This window comes from Oryctolagus cuniculus, chromosome 5 (genome assembly GCF_964237555.1).
Source record: "Oryctolagus cuniculus chromosome 5, mOryCun1.1, whole genome shotgun sequence".
NCBI lineage: Eukaryota > Metazoa > Chordata > Mammalia > Lagomorpha > Leporidae > Oryctolagus > Oryctolagus cuniculus.
The window spans coordinates 2,463,728-2,484,889 of NC_091436.1; the positions used below are offsets into that span (position 1 = coordinate 2,463,728).

Below are 21,162 nucleotides of genomic sequence, written 5' to 3' on the forward strand. Positions count from 1 at the left end.
TGCGGGCGTGGGGCGAAGTCAGGCCCTGCGCGACCCGGCTGCCGCGGGAGCTGGGCGCGCCCACGGCCCCGCGCTCACCGCCCGGCACAAAGTGTCACCTCCACGCCCGGGCGCGCACGAGCGCGGGTGCCTAGCAACCGCCCGCCAACCCCCGCCAGACTGCGTTTTACGGCAGCAGGCCTCGTCCGCAGCGATCCGCCGAGGGGCGGGACGGAGGTGTGCGGCGCGCGCCAGCCAATCCGCGCCGCCGCCTTCGGCCCTGCGCTCTCCCATTGGCCGAGAGCTGGGCGGCGCGACGCGGCCGTACGGCGCGGCCGAGTGTCGTGAGGGAGGCCGCGGCCCGCGCGCCGTCGGCTGCGCCGGGTCCTGGGTGTCATTGGGCTCGAGGCGGCGGCCGCGGCAGCAGCGGGACGTGAGCGGCCCGGCGTCCGGCACGGCCATGGCGGGCGCTCTGGTGCGGAAAGCGGCGGACTACGTCCGGAGCAAGGACTTCCGGGACTACCTCATGAGGTGAGCGGCCCGGGGGTGCTCGGGGTCGCCGTCGCCGCTCCCAGGACGGCCGAGGGCGCGCGGCCGCGGGCGGCGGGGGGGTGGGGGCGCGCGGCCGCGGGCGGGCGCGCGCGTCAGAGTCCCGCCCCGACCCGCGCGAGCCGGGCGGACGGCGCGAGAGCCGGTGACTGTGGGACGCCGGGGACGCGTGTCCTGGCTGATGACCGTGGGGACTCGTGTCCTCGCCGGGGTGACCGTGGGGACGCGTGTCCTCGCCGGGGTGACCGTGGGACGCGTGCCCTCGCCGGGGTGACCGTGGGACGCCGGGGACGCGTGTCCTGGCTGATGACCGTGGGGACTCGTGTCCTCGCCGGGGTGACCGTGGGGACGCGTGTCCTCGCCGGGGTGACCGTGGGACGCGTGCCCTCGCCGGGGTGACCGTGGGGACGCCTGTCCTAGCTGATGACCGTGGGGACGCGTGTCCTCGCCGGGGTGACCGTGGGACGCCGGGGACGCGTGTCCTCGCCGGGGTGACCGTGGGGACGCGTGTCCTCGCCGGGGTGACCGTGGGGACGCGTGCCCTCGCCGGGGTGACCGTGGGGACGCGTGTCCTCGCCGGGGTGACCGTGGGACGCGTGTCCTCGCCGGGGTGACCGTGGGGACGCCTCTCCCGGCTGGTGACAGCGGGGACGCTCCTGGCCGCGGGGACCGTGGGTCGCTCTCCTGGCCGCGGTCACACCGAGGACTCCTGTGCCGGCGGGTGACGCTGGGACCCCCCCCCCCCCGGCGGGTGGCAGTGATGGGGGAGGGGTTTCGGGGGGGGGCTCAGGCTCACACCCGGGCAGGTGTGCGGGCAGGTGGGACGGACGGGCCGGCAGGGGGCGCCCTCGGGCGCGTCGCTGCCCCGCAGAGGGGCGCCTCGGCCCGCTCGTGCCCACGGCCCGGCCTCCGCGTGGGCGGGTGGAGGCTGAGTTGCTGTTACTCGTGGGTGCTCTGTGCGCTGACGCCGCGGGCCCGTCCTCGCCGCCCGTGGCCCGGGGGCTGGCCGGGCGTGCGGCCCCTTAGGGAGCGCGCGTTCCCTTTACACTGGTGGTCAGTCACGGAGAGACAGACACAGAGAAGACTGGACCAGCAGAGCTCCCCTCCCGCGGGCCGCGCCCCGCGTTCCGCGGCAGGAACTCCACCCGAGTCCCACATGAGTGGCAGGGGCCGTGGCCGGCTCCTGAAGCCCTCGCCGGGGTGGGACCTCCAGGCCGCATGTGCCCTCCCCACGCGGTTCTAGCTGTTCGCTGACTTAAAGCCCTCAGGGCAGTTGTAGGTGCTCGAGGGGCGGTGATAAAAGCCGAGGTGTGGTGTGCAGGCGCCCTGACTCCCGTGATAAAACAGGACTCAAAAAAGTCCTGAATTTATTGCACATGTTTTCTTCTCATCTAACAGAGAAGTGGGATAAGAAAAAGAACTGAGTCTGCCTGTGTACGCTTGGCGGAAGTCTCGGGCCTGCCTTCACAAAGCAGGGTCCAGGCTTCCAGCACGGGGCACAGCAGGGCTCACCTGCGGGTGGGAGACCTGGGCCTGCTCCTGCTGCTGGGGTTGGGTTGTTCCGGCTTTGCTGTTGCGTTAGCTTCTGGTATCCCTCCTGCTTACAGTGCGTCTTCCTGGTACTTAGACACTGCGCGGGAATTAACTACCTCGTGTAACGAATGAGCTCACACCACAGCCTTATAACCTTGTGCTGACGGTCACCAAAGTCCGTCGTGGGGAGAATTTGCTGCGTACGTTTTTAAGGAAAGAGTTAACTCTCCTTTCCTAAATTTACATTTCCTTCTACTCCATGTTCCAAGAGTCAGGCTTCCCGCTAGAACACCTGCACGTGCCACCTAGCTGTTTCTAACAGTAACACACGCAGTTTTAGTGTATAATTTCTCAAGTATTCCTTTCATTGAAGGACACTCTAACTCAATGATGCCTGAGAAAGTGGGTGTGAATCCTGTCAGCGCCGGCAAACCAACCTCCGTGGGCTGTGTCGCCTTGGAAGGGGTTTCGTGGTAGTGCCCTCTCCTTGAATGAAATCGGATAAAGGCTGTGCACAGTTTGGGAACCGTGCCTCACTGTACCTGTTTATTGTACCCTTCAGTTTTGCAGGCAGTGGTCCTTTTTTAAAAGTGTGCTGCTAAGGAGGGAGTTGAAATCTAAGTGAGGCATAAAGTTCTATGGTTTTCTTACCCAACGCTGTTCCTGATGGGGCGCTAGCCTGTTGTGTCCCTGCTGTTCCTGCTGGTGGTGGGTGTCACGCCCGGGCCACGGTCCTCGTCCATTTGTGCTGCTGTCACAGCTCTCCAGCAGGGTGCTTCAGAAAGAAGAGGCCATTAGCGCCGCGTTTCGGAGGCTGAGAGTCCGAGGCTGAGTGGCTCCACCGGTTTGGCCTTCCCTGTGTGGCAGCGTGGCAGGTGGCAGCGCAGGGCAGGAGTGGCGTGGCGAGAGAGCCAGCAGGGGACAGACAGCCCGCCCTGGAGGGGCCTGGCCTACTCGGGAGGTCAGCATGAGCCCCTCCATGGCCTCCCAGGTCACACCGCTTCCCGGTACTGCTACGCTAGGGACAGGCTTCTGGGAAGGGACCTCTGGGGGACAGACCAGACCCGACCCAGAGCAGCGGCCCAGCAGTGCCGGGGCCAGTCTGACCGCAGCTCCCCAGAAGGAAGCCTCCCCCCGGAGCTCGTCAGAGGGAGCTGTTCCTGCTTCCTTCGCGAAGGAGAGTATTCCACTGAGCTGCTGCTCAGAGATGGGCCCCGCGCCGCCTCCTCACGGCAGCTCGTGGGACACACTTAGCATCGCTACCACAGGGATAGAGAGGGGCTCAACATCAGAGCTATTCTAGAGTTGTGAAAACTATGGTAACAATGTGGCTGAGTTGTTTAGCTAAAATTTCTGCTTTTTTAAAGATTTATTTATTTACTTGAAAGTCAGAGTTGCAGAGAGAGGGAGAGACAGAGACAGAGATCTTCCATCTGTTTACTCCCCAGATGGCAGGAATGGCCAGGGCTGAGCTGAAGCCTGGAGCTTCGTCCAGGTCTCCCACAGGGGTGCAGGCGCCAGACACTTAGGCCCTTGGCAGGGAGCTGGATAGGAAGCGGAGCAGCCGGGACCCACATGGGATGCTGGCATTGCAGGTGGCGGTTTTACCCACCATGCCACAATGCCTGCCCCTAAAATTCCTTTTTTTAAAGATTTACTTATTTATTTGAAGGAGTTACAGAGAGAGGGAAAGACACACAGACAATTTCCGTTTGCTGGTTACCTTCCCACATGACTGCAGCAGCCAGGCCTGGGCCAGGCCAAACCCAGGAGCCTGGAATTCCGTCTGTTCCTCCACCCACTGTCCCCCAGCACTGGCCCTCAGCTAAAATTGTATTCCACACAGATCATGAGCTTCTTTAACTTTTCTTCTCTTTTTTTTTTCTTCCTTTCTTTCTTTTTTTTTTTTTTTTTTCATTGAAGAGAGGGGACATGTGGAATAACCTGGAGTGAGGAGCTGGAGCTGGGAGTTGAACTCAGGCACTCTGATCTACGACTTGGGCATCCCAACCGCTAGGCTCAATGCCCGTTCCCCAGAGTATATTTTAAATGTTGGCTTTTTTATTGAGAGATCTGTTACCCAGGAGACCTCAGAACCAAAGGCAAGCTGTGGACTTGGGTGGTGCTGGTATGAAACCATAGCTATACAGACGTTGCTGGGATAACTGGTAGGGGAGGGCGTTTGGCCTAGTGGGTAAGGCACTGGCTGGGATGCCATGTTGGAGTAGCTGGTTTGAGCCCTGATTCCAGCAGATGATGGCTCAAGTAATGGCGTTTCCTGCTCCTGGCTTGGTCACCGGGCAGCCCCAGCGATTGTAGACATTTGGGGGAGTAAATCAGTGAGTGGGAGCTTTCTCTTTCTGCCTCTCAAAGAATATTTTTTAATTCAAAAAAATTTAAAAAGTATAATCACATAAATTCCTAGGAAGTATGGTTCTGTTACTATGATCATGGTGTTGCCAAGGTGATGATTCTGAGTGGTGCGTTTGAGGCCTGACCCCCTTGTTCTCTCTCTCTCTCTCTCTCTCTAAGATTTATTTATCTGAAAGAGTTACACAGAGAGGAGGAGAGGCAGAGAGAGAGAGAGAGAGAGAGAAAGAGGTCTTCTCACTCTCCGATTGACTGCAATGGTAGGAGCTGGGCCAGACTGAAGCCAGGAGCCAGACATTTCTTCTGGGTCTCCCATGCGGGTGCAGGGACCCAAGGACTTGGGCCATCCTCTACTGCTATCCCAGGCCACAGCAGAGAGCTGGATCAGAAGTGGAGCAGCCGGGAGTCAAACCGGCACCCCCGTGGGATGCTGGAACTGCAGGGGGCAACTTTACCTGCTACACCACAGCAAGTTCTCTCTCTGTGAGCCTGGACAAATTCCTTAGCTTTTGTGCTTTGGTAGTTGATTAGTGACATAGCATGATGCCCAAAAAGGATTTATTTGCTTATTTACTTAAAAGGCAAAGCAACAGATTGAAGGGGAGAGACAGGGAGCTTCATCTGCAGGTTCACTCCCCAAAGGGCCTCGGCAGCCAGGGCTGGGTCAACCCCAGGAGCCAGTACTGTGCCGGTCTCCCATGCGTACAGCAGGGCCCCAGCACCTGGGCCGTCTTCCACTGCCTTCCCGGCACATAAACTGGAAGCGGAATCACTTGTGGAGCCGTCCTAACTCAAACCACCACGCCAGCCTGGATGCCAGAGCCACAGGGGAAGCCTAACCTGCTGGGCCGTGACTGATTTATCGTCAGAAGCATTGCATGTTCAGTATCCTGATTCCTGATGCTTTCTCTTTAATTTTTTTCTTAAAAATGTATTCATTTATTTGAAAGAGTTACACAGAGAGAGGAAGAGATAGCGACAGAGAGAGAGAGAGAGAGAGAGAGAGAGATCTTCTATCTACTGGTTTACTCCCCAAGTGGCCACAATAGCCAGGGCTGGACCAGGCCAAAGCCAGGAGTCAGGAGCTTGTTCCAGATCTCCCACATGGGCAGGGGCCCAAGCACTGGGACTGTCTTCTGCTGCCTTCCCAGTGCGTTAGCAGGGAGCTGGATTGGAAGTGGAGCATCCAGGTCTCAAATTGGCGCCCATATGGGATGCTGGTGTCACTGGCGGCAGCTTTACCTACTACACCACAATGCCGGCCCTGTTTTTTAAGGTTTATATTTATTTATTTGAAAGGTAGAAACAGAGAGAGAGATCTTCCACCTGCTCGTTCAGTCCCCAGATGGCTACAATGGCCCGGACTGGGTCAGGTTGAAGCCAGGTACCTGAAACCAAGATGGATCCCTGTGTGGGAGTTGATGTCCAAGTGTGGGTGTTGGGTGCCCCAGCACTTGAGCCATCACCTGCTGCCTCCCAGGGTGCACGTGAGCAGGAGGCTGGGATTGGAAGCAGAACTAGGACACACATCCAAACAGAAAAGTTACTTCAGGACTTGGAGGAAAATGGCAGTGCAGAGGTGGTTTACAAAGGATGTGAGGTTTTGGAGACTGCGCACCTTTTTTCTCCGATACGTGTCCACATGTCCCTGCTCTGTTTCCACACCTGCCTCTGGTCCCTGACGGTGTTGGGGCCAGAGTGGCCGCGAGAGACTCCAACTGGGAAGTTAGATAAAACTCAGACTAACAAAATGCAGGCGACCATTTCAGCAATCTATAGGATTATAAATCTAGAATTTCTCAGTCTCGCCTTCATTTTATTTCTTTTAATTTTTTTTAAAGAGTTATTTATTTATTTGAAAGTCAGAGCTACAGAGAGAGAAGGAGAGGCAGAGAGAGAGAGAGAGAGGTCTTCCATCCGCTGGTTCACTCCCCAGTTGGCTGCAACAGCTGGAGCTGTGCCAATCTGAAGCTAGGAACCAGGAGCTTCCTCCAGGTCTCCCACGTGGGTGCAGGGGCCCAAGGACTTGGACCGTCTTCCACTGCTTTCCCAGGCCACAGCAGAGAGCTGGATCAGAAGTGGAACAGCCGGGACTCAAACTGGTGCCCATATGGGATGCAAGCACTGCAGGTGGCGGCTTAACCCGCTACGCCACAGCGCCAACCCCTCACCTCATCACCTCATTTTTTTTTTTTTTAATTTTTTTTCTTTTTTATTTGGTGAGGGTGGGGGTGGTGGGGGTGGGCCCTCACCTCACTTTAAATAGTGCCATAAATGGACTGTGCTGGGCTGTCCGTTGGGCACTTTAAGTAGTTAAAAGTAAGTCATGAATTACTTAAATGCTCTCACTGCTTCCACAGAGCCCTAGCAATGACTGTCAGTCATCTCAGGAAGAGAAGCTGAGGTTGGCAGCACCCAGCAGACACTGTGAGAATTAAAGTGGGTTAGGAGAAGCCTGGAGCTGGCCGATCACCGCTCTCCCTGAGAGAAGCGGGCGTGTTCAGGGCGTTGCTCCTCCCCATCATCTGCTTCCTCGGACTTGTGCACAGGGCTCCCTGGATCAGAGGAGGAGTGTCGCTCCCCCTCTTCGTGGAGGAACGACACTAAACCCTGCCTAGGCTTCATATCCGAGTCACGGCACCATTATGTCGCTCCCCTTCTTTGTGGAGGAACGACACAGGACCCTGCGCTGTTCTTTCGTCTGCTCGGCCCTCCCCGGGTTTGCTGCTGGTTCTTCCCGGGTTGGCTACCGTCCCTTCCACCTCCGTGGAAGGGCGGTTCCCCCTGCCACTTTCCCCACTTCCGCGGGGGAGCGGCACACCGCCGGCCGGCTCTCTCGGGGGCTGCACAGGTGTTCCTTCAGATAGATGTTCCTGGTGCATGTTGTCTCTCTCCTCCTTTATAGTCCTCTTCCACCAATCCCAACTCTGCTACCCACACGCCGAGTACGCTGCTCTCCTCCAATCAGGAGCAGGTCCTGCTGTTTATTGGTCGAACTGGAGGCAGCTGTGTAGAAGCTGTTTCACTCCTCTCCCAGCGCCATATTGTGGGAGAGCAGATGCATAGAATTAGTCTTAATTCCAGTAACTTAGTCTAGTCCGAGTTGCTCCCCACAGAGGAGTGCTGGTGTTTCCCATGCACACTGCGAACAGGAGGCGTAAACACACACGCATGCCATTTGCTGCCATAAACACTAACAATGTCCTAAAAGAAGCCAGTGATGCGCTTTAAAGGAGAGAAAATGAGAAAACAAAATCTCATTTAAAACCACAAAGACATGCGGTAGGCGTTGTGGAGCAGCAGTTAAGCTTCTCCCTCCCTCCCTTTCTGTCTCTTTCTCTCTCTCTCTGTCTCTCTCCCCCTCTCTATCTCCCCCCCATTCCCTCTCTCTCCCTCCCTCCCCCTCCCTCCCTCCCTTTTCCTTTCTCTCTCTCCCTCCCTCTCCCTCTCTCTCTTGTTGCTCTGCCTTCAGATAAGTAAAAATAAGTAAAACCACACGGATGGAAAAAGAATGAAAGAAATAGGAACAAGGACAAGGGCAGTGGATAGAAAATGGTAGCACGCGTGATCGTTGTTAATCCAACTATAGAAATCATTTTGAATGTCGCTGGACTAAATGCACCGATCAAAAGACAGAGATTGTCAAAGTGGATGAGAAAGCCAGAACCAATGTATGTTGTGTGTAAGACATCCACTTTTAAATATAAATGTAGAGACATCCAGATTAAGAGTAAATGGATGGGGGTAGATGCTTGGCCTAGTGGTTAAGACATGTTTGGGACAGCTGCGTTCCATATCAGAGTGCCTGGTTCAAGTCCCAGCTCTGCTTTTGATTTCTGCTCCTGTTAATGCTCACTCTATGAGACAGCAGGCGATGGCTCAAAAAGTTGGGTCCCTGACATTCATGGGGGAGACCTGAAATGAGTTTCCAACTCCTAGCCACGGCCTGACCCACACCTGGTGCTGGGAACACTGGGGAGTGAACCAGCAGATGGGAGCTCGCTCTGTCTTCTCTTCCCTGTCTCTCTGCCTCTCAAATCAGTAAGATAAGTTGTTAGAAGGTTTCTTGAGGGGCAGGCCAGCATCGTGGCGCTGGAGGTTAAGCCACCTTTTGCAATGGTGGCATCCTGTATTGCAGTGTCAGTTCGAATCCTGGCTATTGCATTTCAAATCTAGTTTTCTGCTCATGTGCCTAGAAGGCAGTGAACAATGACCTAAATGTGTGGACCCCTCTGACCCATGTGGGAGACCTGGGTGGAATTCCAGACTTTTGACTTCAGCCTGGCTTTTGCAGCCGTCTGGGGAAGTAGGACCAGCAGATGGAAGATCTTTCTTTCTGTTCCCCCCGTCCCTGTCATCTGCCTTTCAAGTAAATAAATCTTTTTGAAAAATTGATTAAACAAGCCGGCGCCACGGCTCACTAGGCTAATCCTCCGCCTAGCGGCGCCGGCACACTGGGTTCTAGTCCCGGTTGGGGCGCCGGATTCTGTCCCGGTTGCCCCTCTTCCAGGCCAGCTCTCTGCTGTGGCCAGGGAGTGCAGTGGAGGATGGCCCAGGTGCTTGGGCCCTGCACCCCATGGGAGACCAGGAAAAGCACCTGGCTCCTGGCTCCTGCCATCGGATCAGCGTGGTGTGCCGGCCGCAGCGCGCCGGCCACGGCGGCCATTGGAGGGTGAACCAACGGCAAAGGAAGACCTTTCTCTCTGTCTCTCTCTCTCACTGTCCACTCTGCCTGTCAAAAAAAAAAAAAATTGATTAAACAGGTGGAACAAGATATACTGTGCTGACCTAATCAAGAAAGCAAAGGTGGCTTTAGTAATTTCAGACAGAGCAAACCTCTGAACAAGGAAAGTTGACAGGGTTAAAGGGGCATTCCATAATGACGGAAGGGTTAATTCCCCAGGAAGATGTGTATGATAGTTAATTTGGGGTCAGTTGGACTGGGTTTCTGGGTTCGTCTATGAGGGTGTTTCCAGAAAATGTCAGCATTTGAAACAGGCAAGAAGAGGACCTGCCCTGACCAGTGGGGTGGGGGTCACCGTGTCTGTTGAGGCCTGACCACAGAGAGGTGGGGGAAGGGCCACCTCTTCCAGAGCCGGACGGTCGTGTTTTCTGCCCACCCTCAGGTCAGAATTCCAAGTTCATGGTGTTTGGACTCTGGAGTTCACAACGGCAAACGCTCCTCCGGTTTCTCAGACCTTTGGCTCAGGCTGGATCACAGCACTGGCCTCTCTTTCTCCAGCTATCATGGCCTCCACAATCCCGTGAGCTTCGTGTGTTCGTGTACAAACCCCGGGCAGGCAGGCGTGTGGCACGGCAGTGAAGGCACCACCTGGTGTGCTCGGCTCCCGTGTTGCTGTGCCTGGTTCCAGTGCTGGCTCTGCTTCCAGTTCCAGCCCCTGCCAGTGTGCACCCCGGGAGGCAGCCCGTGCTGGGTCAAGGACGCGGGGCCCTGCCGCCCATGTGGGAGACGTGGGTTGAGTCCTGGGCTCCTGACATGGGCAGTGTAAACCAGTGGATGGAAGATAGGTCAATCGGTCTCTCTCTCCTTCTCTCTTTCCACTTTATATAAAAATAAATAAATAAATAAAGAGACCCAACAGGAAGAAAACCTGTTGGGACATAGTTGAACTCAACATCATCATCAGTCAATGAATAAAATATTTATCTTTAGTCTGTTCACCCAACAAGGGAGATGATACATTTTCTCAAGTGACACATTCACCGAGGCATGCTGTTGTCTTGGCCATAGAGCACACCTTTGCCTGCCTTTAAACACAGTGGAATTGAACTTGAAGCCAGTAACAGAGAGATAGCTGGAAAACCCCCAAATACTTGGGACTGAAACTTCTAAGGCCTGGTGTTGTGGCGCAGCAGGTTGAGAGCTCTGGTTCAAGTCCTGGCTGCTCCGCTTCCAGTCCAGCTCCCTGCTAATGTGCTCGGGAAAGTGGAGGAGTGCTTGGGCTGCTGCCGTCCATGTGGGAGGCTTCGATGAAGTTCCTGGCTGGTGGCTGTGCCTGGCCCAGTCCCAGCTGTTGTGGCCATTTGCAGAGTGAACCAGTGGATGGAAGATCTCTTTTTCCGTTTTCCTTCTCTCTCTGTAACACAGATTTGTTTCTAAACAATACTGTATCAAAGAAGAAATCTTAAAAGAAATATCAAAATAGATCGAGTTAAAAGAAAATGAAAGCATAGCTTATCAAAACTGGTTCAGGTGCAGTGAGAGTAGTACTAGAAAGAAGTTTGTAGTGCTGAAAGCTGAATGCACGCTTTAAGGAAGACTTTAGGTCAGTCACTAGCTCCTGCTTTAGGAAACTGAAAACGGAGGAGCAAACGAAACCTGAAGGAAGCAGAAGAAAAGAAACTTAACATCCCTTTACTGGCCTCTGTTTCTAGAGCCACTCCCATGATCAGTCCCTGTGTGCGTGTCTGTCTGAGTGTGGCTCTCTGCTGCTGGTTCTGTTTCTCTGGGGACGTAAATCTAAAACCTGAAACTCCCAGAGACAGTAAAGGACAAAGGTCCAAATCGTGCCGGATTTGACAGTTGCTTGTTTCAGTTCGAACCCAGAAACAGGGTCCATGAAAGACAGAATTGAGCAGCTGAATTTAATTAAAACTAAAAATTTCAGCTCCATTAAAGATGCTAGAATATGAATGAAGAGACCAGCCACAGACAGGAGAAAATATTTAGAAAAGACACACTCGTAAAGGACTACTACCCAAAATATATTATGAGCTAAACCACGTGCAAACAAAATCCAACACAACGATTATAACAGCTCCACCTAGAATTGCCAGAACTTGAATGCCAACAAGATGTGCCTCAGGGGGTGGACAGATGAACTGCGGTCATCGGACAGTGAGCTGTCACTCACTGTTGAATAGAAGTGCGTGGAGGAAGCATCAACGCATATTCCTAAGTGGGAAAGTCTGGAAAGGCCGCGTGCTGCTTGCTCCCGCCCGTGTGACCTTTGGGAAGTGCAGTTAGGAAAGCAGTGGTGCTGGAGGGACGGGGGGGGGGGGGGGGGTGAGTACCTGAGTAGGGCAGGGGGCTGCTGCTTAACAGCGCGCGACGCATGCGTGTCCCTGCGTCCTCCAAACCCTGGAATGCCCAGCACTGAGAGTGGACTCTGGGTTCTAGAAGGTACTCCAGAAAGTTCATGAGAATGGAATTAAAACATAAGATGAATTTATTTTTTAAAATGTATATTTATATTTTCATCTACTTGAAAGAGTGACAGGTCTTCCATCAGTTGATTAATCCCCCAAATGCCCACAAAAGCCAGGGCAGGGCCTGATTGAACTCAGGATCCTTGAACTCCATCCGAATCTCCCCCATGAGTGACAGGGCACAAGCACTGGGCCGTCCTCCCCTGCCTCCCAGGACGCATCAGCAGGAGGCCGGATCAGAAGCAGAGCAGCCAGGACTCCCGTGTGGGGTGCTTGGCATCAGAAGTGACGGCACACGTAACCCGCGGGGCCACACTCCCATGCCCAAAAATGTGTTCTTCAAGTGCATTTTCCATGAACTTTTGAAGTCCCTTTGTGTTGTCTAATTGGGCAAGGTTTCTGTCCCTCTCTGTTAAAAAACACCGTGGTCAGTTTGTACTTGCTGTGAAATATAATTTATTTACACAGGCTCTTCCTAAGGTTTTAGATATTTCATAGTATAAGTAGAACCTGTTTCATATATATGTATAGTTTCCACGTTATAAATTATAATCTGACTTTTAAAACGATCAGCAGATATTTTGAATTGAGTGCATTTATAAAGGATTCTATTTTATTTCTTTAACTCAGTTGCAAAGTTTTGGAAGTTTGCCTTAAGAGAAAAGTTCATCTGTATCCTGGCAAAGAAATGACCATTTCAGAAGTAAAAATATCTCATTCATTTTGATGTGTTTTGAAGATATCAAGTTTAATATTCAGGAAACAGTATTGGAATTTTTTGCAATTCATTCACTTAACAAATAGCTTTTGAATGCCTTCCAGCTGCCCGGCACTTTGGATGATTCCGGTGTTAATGTGTCAGTGAGCAGTACCGAGCTCCTTGGACTGGGATTCTGTAGCAGGATGCTTCTCTCCGTCATGGCATGCTCAGGGAGATACTCCCTGTGAGGCTGAGCCGGCCGCCGGGAGAGCCTCAAGCCACAGCTGGCCGCTGAGCACTTGGCCTGTGGCTTGTCCACGCCGAGGTGTGCTCCAAGAGTAGAATACCCACTGGATCTCCAGGACTCAGTGCTTTTAAAAATATAATCAATTTTTATTGATTGCACTTTCAAATTAAATATTTTGATATATTAGAATAAGTTATTCATAAAACTAATTTGTTATTTCTACTTTCTTTAATGTGACTTTTAGACGTTTTAAGGTTACGCGTGTGACTTGGGTTGTTTCTCTCCGACAACTCTGCCGTAAAGGGGAAGCTTTTTCCATAAAAACTAAGACTGAACTGTGCTAGGCCCAAGTTGTTGGAAATGTGCAGGACTTCTCAGAATGACAGGAAGAACGTGTGTGTGGCCGCTGTAGTCCTGTCCCTGAATCCGGCATGCCCGTGTGCGGCTGAAGTGACCTGGGACCCAGCCCTTCGCAAGCATCTGACCTTTTATTTATTTATTTATTTTGCATGTCTCCCCTGTCTGCAACTCCGTGACTCCTCACAAAACAGCACGGTAAGAAAACCGTTTCCCTGCAGACTTCCGCATGAACAGTGTGGTCTCCGGCTGTGGTGTCCTTTGCTTGGACCCCCCCCCACCCCGACTTCCTGGCCTCAGCTGAGGGGTCAGGTGCTCCCCGTGGGCCTCATGGGCTTCTGTGAGGACCACGCATTGGGCTGCTTCCCCACTCCCGCTTTTAGAAAGGAGCCCGTAAGGGCCGGCACTGGCGCGGCAGGTGACGCCACCCCGGCGATGCCGGCACGCCGTATCACAGCCCCGTCTGATCCTGGCTGCCCTGCCTCCTGTGCATGTGCCTGGGAAGCAGCGGGCGACGGCCTGAGTTCCTGCCGCCCCCCGGGAGGTCAGGGCGGCTTCCGGCTTCGGCCTGGCCCGGACCTGGCTGTGAACAGCCTCTGGGGGAGTGAACCAGTGGATGGAGGACGTCTTTGTTTCTCGCCCTCGCTCGCTCTCTCTCTCTCTCTCTCTCTCTCTCTCTCTGTTACTCTGCCTTTCAAATAAATAAACCTTATAAAAATGTAAGAAAAAGGGGAGGGAAGGAGAGAGGGACGGGCCCCTCGTGGCTTTGTTGGGAATAAAGTCCTAGAGCTGGAGCCTGGCAGCTGGTGCAAGGAGCAGGTAGGGGCGAGGGGTGAGGCTGTTCACTCCTGCAGGGCGAGCTCGGTTCTGGGCTTGGTTTCCAGAGGAGCTAGGTTGTGGCGCTGCTCGTTCCTGCCTGGGGTTCCTTTAGCCACAGTCAGTCAGAGTGGAGTCAGCATTGTCCACTTGGTGCCATCACTTAGCAGGAGCCCCGGGGCTGCTGAAGGTTCATGTCCATGCTGTCCTGTATTGCCAGTCAGTCCTAGCAGTGAGAGAAGGCACGTTTGTCCTGGTGGCCGATGGCCCCTCTTAGAATAACTCTCCAGGCTCAGTTCCAGCCCCCAGAGGCTCCACATGACAGAGTAGGCATCAGTTCCACCGTGCATTGCAGAGCAGTGGAAAAGGATGAAAACAGACAAGGGAGGGAGGCCGGAGAGGATGAGCACTGTGGACGGAGAGTCGGGAAGTGAAGACAGACAGGGCGGGGACACTCCCTCCCGGAGGCCTCACCCAGACACCAGCAGTGGAGCTCCAGTGAGTGTTTTACAAGACTCCAGTCTAAACACAAGAGGGCCAGGTAGCCAGCTCGGAATCTCAGGTTCTCTCTATCAGCTATGCCTGATTTACAGGCTAACACCCAGGTGCTGAGCCCTAAAGGGCCATGCCGGTCATACTGGAACCTTGACGTTTTGTAGTGTGTTAAGCCTGGGCCTGCCAGGTGACCACTTCAGAATCCTGCGTCATGCCAGAGGTCGTTCTCATTGGTTCTCCTAGTGTTTCCCTGGGTTTCACTTCACAGGGAGTTCTTGGGCTTTACTGTCCCCCAGTCAGTAACAGAGAAGTGAGGTCTGAGGGTGTGTCCTACAGTGTGAATTTATCGTCAGCTGTGTAGGCGGAAGTCAGATGGGGACCATTTTCAGTATTTAGTGGTCTGATAACTGAAAGGAGACTTTAGTGACAAAGTGTAGTTTCTTTCACATTTTTAAATATTATTTTTAAATTTTATATTAATAGAAAAAATCCAATGGACAAAAGCCATTGGCCTTATTTCAGCCTCAGAAATTGGACTGGGTGTAACTGCTGTAAAGCGGAGTTTAATTCTGGTGTCCTTGGGTGACTCTTGTTATAAATGGACAAGTGCTGGCTTGTTTCTGTAGGTTTCTGCTATCCAAAAGTATTTTTCCAATCTTATTTTCTTAGTGCCTGGCATCCTGGGAGTGGATTGCAGGGTTCTCTGATCTTAGGGTAGCGCTCTTGGTTGAAAAGCGATTTCTTCCCCTACTAAGTTTGTTTCTTCAGAAAAAGCACCAATTTAGGGTCTGTATTTTAAGAGTTGTTAATAACTAATGAAAAGCTGAGAAGGGGAGTTTTGATAGATTTAAACATTATATTATGGAGAATACTTTTTTTTTTTTTTTGGACAGGTAGAGTTATAGACAGTGAGAGAGAGACGGAGAGAAAGGTCTTCCTTCTGTTGGTTCACTCCCCAAATGGCCACTACGGCCAGAGCTGTGCTGATCCAAAGCCAGGAGCCAGGTGCCTCCTCCTGGTCTCCCATGCGGGTGCAGGGCCCAAGCACTTGGGCCATCCTCCACTGCCCTCCCGGGCCACAGCAGTGAGCTGGCCTGGAAGAATGAATTGTGAAGAAGCTAGTCTCATTTTTAAATTCTCTAGGTGGGACAATCAGAGATGGCCTAGTCACCACCTGGAAACTAGCAAGGACCTTGGGAAGTGGCGCAGTCCTTTCTAGCATAGGAATTGCTGATATAGTGAAAACACACGCAGTAAGAGTCTAGTGTTCTCCACGTGTGAGTCAACCAGGAGCCCGTGAGGTCCGAGTGGGAGGCTGCTGTCACTGTTCACGGGCAGTCTGCCTCACGTGGTGTGGGGGAGCGGCAGCCTGTCCTAGCTCTGCCTTCACTTGTTCTCTCCTTCTCCCCTCCTTCGTCTCGTGCAGCACTTCTGGGGTCCAGTAGCCAACTGGGGCCTTCCCATTGCTGCCATCAACGACATGAAGAAGTCTCCAGAGATCATCAGCGGGCGCATGACGTTTGGTAAGGGGCAGCGCTGGGTAGTTGGGGCATGCAGATGCCGCGCGTCCATAGCAGCAGGCGGCGCAGTCACCTAAGGGCCGAGACGGCACAGCAGGGTGACCTGGCGACGGCAGGGAGAAGGAGTACCTCTGAACATCTGCCGGGGAACCGGCTTCCACTGCCTGTCAGAGCGAGCAAACCCCGCTGAAGGGTGCGGCCTCTTAGTCATTGCAGTGCCAGCCTGAGGAGTTGTGTGCGAAAGTGCGAGAGTCCTTACCCAAACCCTGAGCTGAACCGGAGCGCTGGGAAGGGAGCGAATAGCGGTTCCTTCAGAAAGTGGAGCGTTCCGAGCTCCGGGGGCAGGAAGTAGCTAGGACTGATTCCAGCCTACTCTCGCGAGCAAGTGTGTTCCTGAAATGTCCGAGCAACGAGGGACAAGGGTGGCTGGTAGTGCAATGAAGCACTTTACGAGCTTCCCACCTATGGCGGCGTTTACGCAGTAGCTCTGAGCAGGAGTTTGGGGCACTCAGGTCAGCTCCGTGTCTTGGACGTGACTGACTCCTTGCCTCCATCTGTGGCAGCCCTCTGTCCGTGTGTTGAAGTGACTGACTCCCCTGTGGCAGCCCTCTGTCCGTGTGTTGAAGTGACTGACTCCTTGCTTTCCTTTGTGGCAGCCCTCTGTCCGTGTGTTGAAGTGACTGACTCCTTGCTTTCCTTTGTGGCAGCCCTCTGTCCGTGTGTTGAAGTGACTGACTCCTTGCTTTCCTTTGTGGCAGCCCTCTGTTGCTACTCTCTGACCTTCATGAGATTTGCCTACAAGGTGCAGCCTCGAAACTGGCTCCTGTTTGCCTGCCACGCAACCAACGAGGTGGCCCAGCTCATTCAGGGCGGACGGCTCATCAGACACGAGTGAGCACCAGCGTCAGGGGCTGGGGACGGGAGACCAGGGCTTATCCAAGAGAGCTGGGGCCTGGGTGTGAGAGAGTGTGTGTGTGTGTGCTATACAGCAGTGGGTGGGGGCCTGGGGGCCTGGGTGTGAGCGTGTGAGTGTGCTACAGCAGAGGGGCGGGGTGTGCTACCGCAGTGGGTGGGGGGGCCTGGGAGCCTGGGTGTGAGAGTGTGTGTGTGTGTGCTACAGCAATGGGGCGTGGGTGTGCTACAGCAGAGGGGTGGGGGCGTGGGGGCCTGGGTGTGAGTGTGCTACAGCAGAGGGGCGGAGGCCTGGGGGCCTGGGTGTGAGTGTGCTACAGCGGAGGGGCGGGGGTGTGCTACAGCAGAGGCGTGGGGGGCGGGCCACGAGCACTAACATGAAGTAGGGTGTACTGTGTTTATCAACTTCCGGGTTGAAGTAGACACTCTCTAAAGGCCTTGTGAGCGTCACCCGGAGCCTTTGAGGCCGGAGGGAAGCTGCTTCTCACTGACCTTCCCTCTGCCGACTTCCAGGATGACTAAAAAGGCGTCTGCGTAGGACGGGCCGCGCAGCCCCTGCGTGGGGACGGCATCGCCAGCTGCAGCTGCGGAGTCGCAGAGTCTGCCCCGGCGGTCTTGCTGAGGAGCTGTGTGGATGTGATTTTTTCCGGCGTACGTGTATTTTTATAGAACAGCTGAGGGGGCGGAACCCCTCTCTGCTGCCTTACAAGTCCTGAATATTTTTGCTTCTCTTCATGCAGAGTAGCTCAAATATGCAATTAATTTGGCAATTTCCGATGATGGTCTTGTTTCAGTAACAACATAGTTATGATCTATCTGAAGTCACTTAGTGGAAACCGAAGGGGACAGTCTTTACAGTGTGCCGTAGTCAGGTGCTCAGAACTCTCGCCTCTTCACGGTGACCGCAAGACCACCCGTAGCTGGCCGCACGTCTAAACGTGTATTCCAGCTCTTGGAGGTTTCTGTGCATTTCCACGCAGTGTGCATATTGGGATGCTGTGCTTAACCGCAATAAATGATTTGAACATTTGCTAAACGCGTGTGAGTATCTCACTGCAGTGTCTGTCATGAAACACAGAACCAGGTGTCTGACCAACGCGTGCAGGTGAGAAATGAACTCCGAACGTCAGCAGGACGTGAAGCGCTGCAAGGCCCGTGCTCTCAGGACTTCAGTCCCGCTGCTCGGACGGGTGCCCAGAGCCAGGTGGCTGCAGTGTCCAGGCCACTCTCCGAAGCAGGTCCCTTAGTCACATACAGTCAGGGTGCGTTCCCGGAGCCCTGTGGGTGCCTGAAGCCACGAATACACCCAGCCCTGCGTAGCCTGCGTCCTTTCCTGTACGTACATACCTCTGATGAAGCGTGTAAGCGAGGCACAGTAGGAGGTTAACACCAATTACATAATAAAATAGGACAGTCACGGCAACGCGCTGCTTTAGAAGCTACGTGGAGGCGGTGTCGCTCTCAGAATATCTGGTCGTCCTGTCCTTCCTGCCCTTCGTGGACTGCGGTCACCGTAGGAAGCAGAACGCTGCCTAGCAAGTTGGACCGTTCCCCTGAGGCCCTGCGGCCGCAGGTTAGACACCAGGGGATCTGGGCTTGCGTTTCCCCCTGTAAAGAGTCGGAGTGGTTGATGTCTTTTTTCCCTTAGAAGTTCCATTTTTGTTCATTTGAAAGGCACAGTGCCAGGAAGATCTTCCATCCCCTGGATCACTCCCCAAATGACTGACCACAAAAGCCAGAGCTGAGCTGGGAACTCCATCTGGGCCTCTCCCATGGGTGGTAGGGCCCAAGCACTGGGACCATCTTCTGCTCTCCCAGGCACATTAGCAGGGATTACCCTATGGGGTGCCAGCATCGTGGGGCGGTTAACCCACCGCACCACAACACCAGCCCACTTCAGACTGTTCTCTCATGATTAACAGTTGCACTGTTGTCTGGGGAAAACTGCCAAGACTGCAAAACTTCAGGACACACTGCCTGTCAGTAGCACCCACTAGCACCTCCAGGGAAGGTGTGCAGCCTGCTACCTGGGAACTGCTCCCGTGGAGCCTGGACCACGGGACGGCAAGTAACCTGAACCATTCTCCTGACTTGTCAGTGTGCATTGTGCACTTAAGTTAGTGTCAACCTGAGCAGTTTCTGTTCTCTCGGGCAGTGGGGGTGAGAGCCCCAGAGCAGCTCTGGGGATGGCGAAGGGAGGTGGGTGTGAGGGAGGACAGAGCCTGAGAGCGCTGCCTCCTGCTTCCTCCGCTGAGCTGGCGCACAGCTGAGTTAGTGCACCGCTGGGTTAGTGCACTGTGAGCTAGCCCACCTCTGGGTTAGTGCACTGCTGGGTTAGTGCACTGTGAGCTAGTGCACCGCTAGGTTAGTGCACCGTGAGCTAGCCCACCGCTGGGTTAGTGCACCACTGGGTTAGTGCACCGCTAGGTTAGTGCACTGTGAGCTAGCGCACCGCTGGGTTAGTGCACTGCCTTGTGTCTTCAAGTGCACCCTACAGAGTGTGGCCGGCTGGGTTCCCTGTTGGGAGCCTCACAGAGCCTGGGGAGCAGGACAGATGGTAGAGGTGCGAACGTGGGTAGGAAGCTGTGCACACCTGGCAGGCCCAGGCGCTGCACCTGCCTCTGCACTCCTTTTTCCACACTGCCTCTGAGGCCACCATGGGGCAGAGCCAGCCAGGTACGGGGTGATTATGGCACCCTCCACTCACTCCTCCCGTTACCTACAGAGAGCTAAGGTGTTAAACCACCATAAGACTGGGCTCGTTCAGTTAATAACTCGTTCTTCGTTTTACTGTACAGAGTACGCCACCTGTAAGAACATTCAGACTGCACAGACACAGGGTGACCCCTGAACCCCTCCCAGGCCTCCTCTGCCCTTGGTGTTGACCGTGGCCAGAGTGGGTGGTTTGGGATCTTTTTCCTCCATTTGTCACCTTGAAAAAGGCCCTGTCTTCCCAGCTTTGCCACACTCCATCATAAAGTCTGCCGGGGCCCTCACGGGGTGGGGGGTGGCCGTGGGGGTCGACCCAGCTGGAGCCCACGGAGCCCCAGGGGCCCAGGAGCAGGAAAGCTCTCTGGTAAAACAGGTGGACGGTTGGGGGCAGTGAAGAGGAAGAATGGGGTGGAGAGGCCAGGAGGTGAGTCTTGCAAGCCCAAGTCTGCTTCCTGGGAGGGAACCAGGCAATTAGTGTGCAAATGCAGAGCCCTGAGGTGGGGGGGGGGGCAGCGGGAGGCCAGATGCGGCCTCCCCCACCTCACCTCCCCCTCCTCAGCCGGGGGTCCCAGGAACCCGCAGCTCTGCTGCTTCTCCCACACAGCCCTGAGCGCTTCCCAGAGCAGGCCTGCAAGGGGCCCATGAGGCAGGGGGAAAGCGCGGCCTTTGTCCCTGCCGGGACCCAATTCCCGACTTCACACAGCCGGGGAGTGATCGCGAAGAGCTGTGCTGCAGGTGGGTTGACCCTGTCCGGTGTCTGTTGCTAGTGAAAAGCTCGCCCCACAGCTCAGGGCTCAGCTGATGAGCAACAGCTGTGTTGAAGCTGAGCCGTTACGGAAATTCCGGCCTAGGCGCTGGGAGCAGAGGACTTCCTGGGCAGCTTCCGGCCTCTCTCTTACCCTGGGCGTCTCCAGGGCTGTGTCTCCTGGGGACACAGGGCTCGGGTCTATTGCGACTCGCGGTGAGAGGGCTGCAAGAGCACCGCGTCCGCGTGGAACCGCGAGGACCGACGGTGCCTCTGCTCCCGTCTTGGCCAGCTGGGAGCAGTCCCCCACCCCACTCCCGCCTCCCATGTGTTTTCAGTGTGGTGGTGGGGAGCCCAGCCGGCCATGAGGTCAGCCGTGAGGTCACCACGGCTGCACTAAATGTGGAGACACGCAGACTGGCTTTACTTGACGCTTCATGACTTCAAGACCCGCGTGAGATGTGTTCACGGTTTTGAGTTATTGTGTATAGCGTTCTGTAGACCTAATCCCCCAGGACTGTAGACACTCTCCCAGGAGCGTGGTAGAAAGGGTTCAGAGCCGTGAACGAGTCCTGGCCAACTTCCAGGAGGAGGTTGGCAGCAGGCATCCGTGCTAAAGTGCATGTGGGTTTTGTCTCCGAGGCAGCGTGTGTGCCGTCATCACGAATCATGGGGCGGGGCGGCGATCAGCAGGTGCTTCCTGCCCTCGCGCGAGTGCTGGCACGGGACGGGTGGCCCCGCGGGCTGCCCACGTGGCTGCACTAGCCAACGTGAGGACTTGGCTGACATGAAGGGCCGTTTGTTCCAAGGTTCCCTGTGACCGCAGTTGGCCCAGCCCGCGGGCCCCGTGTTTTCCGCCTCCCGCCCCCACTCTGCAAGGTTATGCTGCGATTCCATCCTTGGGCACGTAGGTGAGGCAGACAGGAATGAGAAAACAAACACAAGTTGGTAAGGCCTGAGGACACACTTAACCTCGGAAACGGTCACTTCTGTCCACTGGAGAAGTGACCACGTGGCCGCCTCTCCAAAAGCAGAGGCGGAGTCTCCTCTGGCCACG

The 21,162-nt window shown here is 54.9% G+C and overlaps 1 protein-coding gene across 2 annotated transcripts; it reads left to right on the plus strand.

Annotated features, from left to right (window-relative positions):
* The first annotated feature begins 320 nt into the window (after positions 1 to 320).
* Positions 321 to 17,684, plus strand: MPC1 (mitochondrial pyruvate carrier 1). 2 transcript variants are annotated; one of them, XM_051854184.2, is made up of 5 exons: positions 321 to 510; positions 5,113 to 5,116; positions 15,643 to 15,739; positions 16,495 to 16,627; positions 17,162 to 17,684. In XM_051854184.2, the coding sequence occupies exons 1-5, from the start codon at positions 440 to 442 to the stop codon at positions 17,184 to 17,186; spliced, it is 330 nt and encodes a 109-aa protein (XP_051710144.1). In that variant the 5' UTR covers positions 321 to 439; the 3' UTR covers positions 17,187 to 17,684. The 2 variants fall into 2 exon arrangements, with proteins under 2 accessions (XP_051710144.1, XP_069929390.1); XM_070073289.1 differs by lacking the exons at positions 321 to 510; positions 5,113 to 5,116 and adding an exon at positions 11,868 to 13,103.
* The last annotated feature ends 3,478 nt before the right edge of the window (positions 17,685 to 21,162 follow it).

Excerpts from the sequence above, each read along its gene's own strand:
- MPC1 (XM_070073289.1), top strand. The coding sequence starts at position 12,909 with ATGTGCAGGACTTCTCAGAATGACAGGAAGAACGTGTGTGTGGCCGCT. Across the intron at positions 13,104-15,642 it reads ACTCCTCACAAAACAGCACG|CACTTCTGGGGTCCAGTAGC; the intron begins GTAAGAAAACCG and ends CGTCTCGTGCAG. Across the intron at positions 16,628-17,161 it reads GGACGGCTCATCAGACACGA|GATGACTAAAAAGGCGTCTG; the intron begins GTGAGCACCAGC and ends GCCGACTTCCAG.